General features: G+C 41.9%; 1 protein-coding gene across 1 annotated transcript in view; it reads right to left on the bottom strand.

Moving 5' to 3' along the window:
- Positions 1-304: 304 nt before the first annotated feature.
- cdk18 (cyclin dependent kinase 18) overlaps positions 305-8,181 on the bottom strand; it is a 55,401-nt gene continuing 47,524 nt past the window's right edge. The window contains exons 4-16 of the mRNA XM_014166939.2: positions 7,934-8,080; positions 7,435-7,491; positions 6,599-6,713; positions 5,970-6,064; positions 5,769-5,831; positions 5,305-5,428; positions 5,019-5,139; positions 3,727-3,824; positions 3,490-3,595; positions 3,341-3,383; positions 3,158-3,248; positions 2,881-2,958; positions 305-2,745 (exon numbers count right to left, since the gene is read on the bottom strand). Coding sequence (XP_014022414.2) covers positions 2,711-2,745; positions 2,881-2,958; positions 3,158-3,248; positions 3,341-3,383; positions 3,490-3,595; positions 3,727-3,824; positions 5,019-5,139; positions 5,305-5,428; positions 5,769-5,831; positions 5,970-6,064; positions 6,599-6,713; positions 7,435-7,491; positions 7,934-8,080 — 1,173 coding nt within the window. The 3' untranslated portion in view covers positions 305-2,710. The remainder of the gene's footprint in view (positions 2,746-2,880; positions 2,959-3,157; positions 3,249-3,340; positions 3,384-3,489; positions 3,596-3,726; positions 3,825-5,018; positions 5,140-5,304; positions 5,429-5,768; positions 5,832-5,969; positions 6,065-6,598; positions 6,714-7,434; positions 7,492-7,933; positions 8,081-8,181) is intronic.

The following is an 8,181-nucleotide window of genomic DNA, read 5'->3' as shown; positions in this document are numbered from 1 at the left end:
GGTTTTGCCCATTGTGTGTTTTTTGATTTGTGTGTAGTTCTGAGAATATGAGGCATGCTTTCAGAAAATGTGTGTAAACAATCGAGAAAAACTGTAATAAATAGGTTATGGTCAATATCATAAAGTGGATCATGAGTGACAAAATATGGATGATTAGATGTCCAAGTTAGTATGAAAGGCCAGATTTGGAATTGTGATACCTATTGAACACTACATTTTCTTGCATTCTATTTATTTTCGGTCATGATTGAAGACACTCAGCCGTAGACCGTATTATGTATAAGTACTGAATCAGAGACGGTCATTGTGCTACAGAAATATCATTTATTAATTTATCAGTTATTTATTATTTGATCACTTTTGGCTTCTTGGCAGTCACAATACATTCAGTTTCTGGTTTTAATAATAGTGCTGTAGATAAATCACACAAAATATTGAATATCACATTTTATACAAAATCTAAATATACTTTATCTTTTATAAAACATTTAGACATCATCTACAGTAATTTAATACAGTCATCACTTGTATCATCTGGCATAAAATTCACTGAGAAAAAAAACATCTCTTAAAGGTCCAATGCAGATGTTTTTATCACGACATCAAATCATTTCTGTGTTACAATTAAGTACCTTACTGTGATTGCTGTCAATTAAAGTTGTCAAAAATAAACTAATATCTAAATAACCAGATAGCAAAATTAGAAATTGCTCTTTGCTAAGAAGCTAAGACTGTATGGGAGTGGTCTGAGTGAGGGGAAAACTGAAAACTAGCTGTTATTGCCAGAGAGGTTTGGAACTCTCTTTCTTATTTGACTATTAACTAATTTACCGCCTGGCAGTAAACAGGTGGTATTTTCAAACAGCTCTTACACTAAAAGGGCATTATCATTTTCACAATTTCACAATATTAGTCAAACCTCATAGTGTGGAAATATACATAAAACACAGGAATATCACATTTTTGAATGCACTGGGCCTTTAAGGTATATATATATATATAATTTATTTTCATTACAGTACAGTATTTAAAATATCTTAATTTACCACAGCAAAACATATACAGTAGGCTAATACTTCTGCCCCAGAGGTTGCTAAAATAAACAGATGGGAAGTTTTAAAGTGTAATACACAGATCGCCATCTCTCCCAGTGGGTCCCAATGCTTTTGGCTTCCCTTCCTTACCTTATTTCCTTCATGGTCACTGATAGGACTGGATAAGTGTCCACCATATTGCTGTTACCTGTCAGTTTTTTCAGTTAGGTGGTGAGGAAGTAAAGGAGACAAGGAAAGTTAGTTCTATAAGATTATTGGCGTTGTCTCCAGTGTGGGGTAGAGAGAACTGCATCTGAGTAGTCTATAGTGGCTCCCTCTCCTTGTTCCCTTTCTTTCATCAGATGTAAATGTGCTGGACACACAGAGGTGTAAACAGATTGAATCCTAGTAGGCTTACCCCAAATTGCTTTTCAGTGACCCTGTCTTTTTTATAACAGTTTAGATGAATGAGAGGAGAAGATGAACCCCCTCAAGACTAGATGCACCCTAGGTTAGGAGAGAGGTAGGTGAGAGGAGGTTAGGCGAGAGGTAGGGGGAGACTATGTTAGAAGAGAGGCTCGGTCCAAGCATGAGATGGAGACAGATTAGACAGTGACGTTCAGATTATTCAGGAAGTATTCTATATCTGCTCTGGGAGCCAATTGGAATTCCCAAGCCCATTTCACAGGGGGAAGAAACAACTGCACACTTCAGAGAAAAGTGGGGGAGATCAGAATTTGTTCTCCAGTGAATGGAAGGGAATAAACCAATTGGAATAGTCGGTTTCCATTTGCAATTCCGGGTTCATTATGGAATGGTCTTTGTCTAATCCTTCTTCATCTTAATCTAGAGCCAGTCCAGGAACACTCTTCAGAGGTGATTTCAGGTTTGTGCAAATAGGAGACTCAGTGATACGAACACTAAACGTGTGTTATTCACTAATGCAAAGCAAATGCCCATAGGTTTCTTTATATCATATTTTGAAGAAAGAAATCTCAAGCACATTTTACTAAGGCCATTTAAAAAACTGTAATACTGATTTGAATGAAATCCCCACTAGGTGAAATCAAGGGGTGGTTATGTAGAGGCAGGTTTTCCGTAAATGGACTCTTCCCCAACCATTCAGATTTAGTTTGGATTTAGAGTTTTGGTCTCAGATGGTGGTTGTGTTGCAAGGTGCTAACTCTGTGTTATTTTATTTCAAGGGGACATGAACAGAAGGAGAGGAGGAAGGGAAAGGGAGAAGTGAAGATCATTGAAACATGCAGAGTGATTGGTTAGCTTGGGTGTCTGCAGGGGGCTGAGTAGGAAGGGGATTGGGTAGGAGAATGGGAGATACTTCCTGGTCAGTCCTAGAATCCTGACAGTTGAATGCTCATATAGAGAGACCTCGGCTCCAAGACGTTTAAGGTGCAGTGCTAGTTTATTCTCAGAAACCCTGTCTTTATCCATCCTCCGTTGTGGGGAGGGAGAGGGTTAGATGTTTGTGTAAATTTAACTTGAACCTTTATTTAACCAGGAAAGACCTTTGAGGTTAGACTCTGATGTGACCTGGATGTTTGTGTTTGCATTTGTATTTCTGTTTGTATGAGGGATTGGAGTGTGTTTGTCTTCAAAGCCGATTCCTCCTTGAGGGTTTCTCTCGCCCTGTCTGCACTCCACCGGTTGGTCGTCCTTTAGAATATGCTCTGCCTTCTGTTCTTCCCCCGACCTGGGTTTGGTAAAGAGAACAGGAGGATCACATGAATGAACTGAACATGTTTCATGGTTTATTTGCAGTAGTTGTTATTCGTGTTATTGTGATGGTTTATGGGAGTAGTACTGTATTTGTTGTACTGTATTGTACCTGGAGGCTGGAACACTGAGCTGCGGTGGCCTGGGTCTTTCTGCAGTTTAATTTCTCTGAGAGAAAACACAGAGGAGGCTAGAAAGGTGGGAGGGGTGAGAGAGAGAGAGAAAGAAAGTGAGAGGGAGTGAGAGAGAACAATGAGAGGGGGAGTGAAAGAGAGAGAGAGAGAGAGAGAGAGAGAGAGAGAGCATGAAGCACAAAACATAAATTGCCACTTAATACATCATTCTCACCACATGATTGAAGTCAAATACATTTAATGTGTGTGTCTTACTGTCTGCAAGGCTGTGGATGTTCTCTCCCAGGCTGAGGAAGTAGGGGTGTCTAAGAGATGCTTCAGCTGAGACTCTGGTCCTAGTGTCATACTGAAATAACACAGGGAAATACACACAACACCAGAATAAAGGTTTGGAATTTAACACTAGTGGTTACAGGTTGGTGTATGTGTTTTTCTTACCAGGAGTAAAGCAGTTAGCATGTTAATCCCCTCAGTATCCAGCCTGGAGAGGACAGTAGATTCTGGTTATGTTACTGGGTTGTGGTTTGTGTTACCTGAGCTAGTGGTTGGTGAGTGGTCTTATTGCGGCAATGCTGTGGTTGTGTTACCTAGGGACGTGGTTGATGAGTGGCTGAGGTCTGTACTCGGGGAACATGTAGGATCTGAACTCATCATTATTGGAGATACCTGGCCAGCTGTCCTCTTTTGGGGTACCTGAGAGAGAGCGAGAGAAAGGTTAATGTAAATGCTTCATATTCTATGTCTGTATGGGGGGTTGTCTGTATGTCTTTGAATCTAGTTACCAGCACGATTGCCCAGTGGTATAAATGAAAGAGTAGAATTACCAATGATTCTGAAGACTAAGTGCAGCTCCTCTTTCACTGAGGAGCCGGGGAACATGGGACGACCTGTCGCCATCTCAAATAGAATACAGCCCACGCCCCTTTAACACACACACCAGGAAGCACAGACACAGAGGATTGAAATGGAAAGTGAAAGGTGGCGTTCGACATAGCAGATTATTTGTAGATCAGTCAGTCATTCACAATTGACCCATGATACATCACAGTTTTGATGTTCTGGAACATGTCCAAAGTGATCTTTGGAGACTAATGCCTGATGGGAGGTGGTAATGCTTCACAGTGTGTATGGAAATAACAAACCCCTGGAGCTGCACACACACTCACACTCTGATGGACTCACATCACATGGTCCAGACCACCATGTACACACCACACACGCACACTCTGATGGACTCACATCACATGGTCCAGACCACCATGTACACACCACACACGCACACTCTGATGGACTCACATCACATGGTCCAGACCACCATGTACACACCACACACGCACACTCTGATGGACTCACATCACATGGTCCAGACCACCATGTACACACCACACACTCACACTCTGATGGACTCACATCACATGGTCCAGACCACCATGTACACACCACACACTCACACTCTGATGGACTCACATCACATGGTCCAGACCACCATGTACACACCACACACGCACACAGACACATGAGTAAACATTTCACTGTTAGTCTACACCTGTTGTTTACAAAGTATGTGACAAATAACATTTGATTTGATTCTACATACAGTGGGAGATTCGTCAGTAGAACAGAGACACACACACAAATCTAAGAGCAGGTCTGTGTACGAGCCAAGGTGTAATAGAATATACAATGATGTCCTCTGCTCCGATGGAGACCCATCCACTGATGAAAACAATGTGTTGCAAATTAGTTGAAAGTTGCTGTATTGTGTTGCTGGATAACAGCCTTTGGAGATTCAAGGTAAATTCATGTGATGCAGAAATGATCACCATGGTGATTGCTCATATCAGGAGTGATGGCTTACATGCGAGTCAAGTGAAGGAACCGCTTTGCTATGTTGCTGTGATCATGTATAGTGTAGACAAGACATCTGATCAAAACATGGTTTCCCTCATTTAGGTTTCCATTGTTGTTAATGAAGGTTAATCAACGTGACAGACATGTGGAGGTTTGCTGAAATGCTTCTGTCTCTGTGAGTCAGAATGGAGGTCTGTGTGTGTGTGTGTGTGTGTGTGTGTGTGTGTGTGTGCGTTTGTGTGTATATGTGTAGTGTACTACTCACCACATGTCGATGGGTGTAGAGTACTCTGTGGTACCCAGAAGTACTTCAGGGGGGCGGTACCATAGAGTCACCACCTCGTTGGAGTAGGTCTTAGTGGGGACAGACTTGGCCCGTGCCAGACCTGACCAATCAAACAAACAGTCATGAGCTGGATCTCCGAGAGGGAACGTTATCTACTGATCTGGTCATCTACATGCCGAATGGGTGTTGAAAAGGTTGCTAAGTTACCAATGTCTGTGTAGCTATCTGTATGGGGAGACTATCTGTATGTGTGTGCATGTCATACCAAAGTCAGCTAGTTTGAGCTCTCCCTTGTCGTTGATGAGCAGGTTCTGAGGTTTGAGGTCTCTGTGAAGGATCTTCCTCTTATGGCAGTAGGACAGACCACGTAACAACTGGAACATAAAGATCTACAGAGAAGAAGAGAAGAAGATGAACTGTTTTCAGTAGGGGTGACAAGAGCCATATATTTAGAGTTAGGACATTGAGGTTTCTGCTTTATGATGCATTTACATGATACAGTACAATCAAATAATTCCATTCGGCAGCCCTGTTAGCTCCCCATGAGAAGTGTTGACCAATAGCAATTCATGGAATTTTTCTTAATTTTAAACAATGCTACAGAATGTTTCTGAACTTCTAAAATTAGAATCCAAATTCTTGTCATGAATGGATAAATGGAATGCTCAATGGCAACTACATGGTGTCTGTTCTAAAAGGTGTCCGAACTCTATTGCTCTGGGGACTAACCTTGACGTTGTTCATGCTCATCAGGTTTCCACAGTTGTCCAGGTACTGTTTCAGATCACTGTCCTGAGAGACACACAAACAAACACAAACACACACATTATTTAAGAACGTTAATATGAACATGAAGCTATGTAAAAAAAAAAAAAAAGATACTGATTATTAAACTGCTCAAAGTATTTGAAAGATGTTTCAACTACTCACCAGGTACTCAAAGACAAGAGTGAGGGAGCGTTCTGTGTGTATGATGTCATGCAGTGTGACAATGTTGGCGTGTTTGAGGTTCTTCAGTAGAGACACTGTAGAGAGACAGAGAAAATGGTTGGCTGTAGCTCTGACTGCATGGATGACATGGTAATTACATTTTAGCTCCACTGGGTGGCGTCACATCCATTTCTATGGGCACAAGCACTGTTCATGACAAACTGTTCACACGGTTCTTGTTGGCAGAGGGAAAATGTTGCATGTTTAAAGCTTATTTTCTGCAATTCTACACATTTTTGTCATGTCTTATGTGTGTTCATGTGATATTTGAGTGACTCAAACATTATTAAAAAAAAATCTATGGGCTAAAAAATGTCCAGCTAGTTGAGCTGGACATTTTTGACAAGTTATAAATAGATGTATCATCATGTCAGTCATAGTATGCAATGACTGACATGATGATGCACTACCCAATAACAAAATTGCACCTTGTGCATTCTACCGAGACCACTGAGCTACTGTAGTAAATCTCAGCCCTGTTGGAACACTTTTGTGGTTATGTGTGGTGTGATGAGGGGTGAGCAGAGGTTAGGAGAGGTTTGATGGTTGTATAGGGTGCTGTGTGTTACCTTCTCTGATAGCTGTACAGGGCGCTCCCTCCTCGTGCTCGAGCCTAATCTCTTTCAGCGCCACCAGGTTCTCTGTCAGTTTGCTCCGACCCTTAAAAACGGTGGCATACGTTCCCTACACGGGAACAGGAAAGAATGTCAATGCCAAATGTCTAACCCTGACCCTTTTAACTACTGAGTCTAACCCTACCCCATAACATTACCTCTAACCATAAACCAAACATTAACCTAAAAAAGAATAAGGTTAATTTGGCTACCAGGTAGCTTTATGTCATTGCTGTCTCTCACTTGAAACACTGACTTGTTTCATGGCAGGATGTAAGGTATTTAAAGAGGACCACATTGTTATGTGGAGGAGCAGTCATGGTTGACCATTCTCTGCGTCTGTTAGTTTACTGTAAACACATGTCTTAACTCCCCCCTCTGGTTTGAGATGACCTAGACTGCAATACATTCCAGAACACTGCTCCCACCCTGATGCTGCCCATGTTCACTCCACTTCACAGATCTGGCAGGACTGAATAGGTGTAAGACATATGAAGAAAACTAAGTAGGGGGATTTCTTACACCTATCCAGCTATTGTAGATTGGTGAAACCCAGTAGGTCCCCAGAGACTGTGTTGACTCACTTGTTTCGTGTTAGACTTTCTTAAGGGAGCTAGATGAGGTAAAAGGGAAGGTGAATGTCCACACACTGATAATACCCACACGCCTTTAATTTCAAGTTTCTCCTTTATTTTCACATGTTATTCTTTGTGTCTTGCACCTATTACATCAGCTGAATGTGTGCCTTGAACTGCAGCTGAAAGAGCGTGACCATAGCGACACACACTTACCTCTCCAAGTTTGCCCAATTTCACGTACGTCTCCAGCTTTCCAAAGCCAATGTCAGACTGCATGGAAAAACACATAAGGTAGCCTACTATGGTTAGGGCAATAGGGTATTATTACAGTATTGGGATATTGGTTAGTTATGTGTAGGGTAACTGTGCTGTGGGGTTATGGCTGGTAAAGGGATATATTTATGGTTATGACCATATGATTTAGGGATTTATGGTATTGGGATACTGTGATATTGGGTATAGGCGGTAGCCTACTGGGTGTTGGGGTATATTAGGCTATTGGGGTATAGGGGGGTACAGGACATGCGTCTGAGTGGTTTGATTTAGTGTATTGGGGTATGGGTGTATTATGGTATATAGTGGTACAGGTATGTGATACTGAACAGTGAAGCCCGTAGGGACATGCGTTTGAGGGGTTTGATTTAGGGTATGGGTGTATTAGGGTATAGGGGTAAGAGGCATACAGTAGGGGTACGAGGTATGGGGTACTAACCAGTGAAGCCCGTCGGGACATGCGGCTGAGGGGTTTGCAGGGAGGAGAGTTGTTCTCACTGTCCATCTCTCTCTCCATCTGCAGCTTCTTGAGGAACTCCGGAGGAAGGCGGATGTCCATGGGCAGAGACATACGCTTACTCACGTCCTGCAGAGAATCAATAATCCGTCATCAATATGCAACACTCACACATAATCAATCATTATTTGTTAATATACATACATCATAAATGGGCAATATTCTCACAT

The sequence above is a fragment of the Salmo salar genome, chromosome ssa22, assembly GCF_905237065.1.
Source record: "Salmo salar chromosome ssa22, Ssal_v3.1, whole genome shotgun sequence".
Classification (NCBI taxonomy): domain Eukaryota; kingdom Metazoa; phylum Chordata; class Actinopteri; order Salmoniformes; family Salmonidae; genus Salmo; species Salmo salar.
The sequence above is the reverse complement of the archived record's forward strand: the minus strand, read 5'-3'. Positions and strand labels throughout refer to the sequence as shown.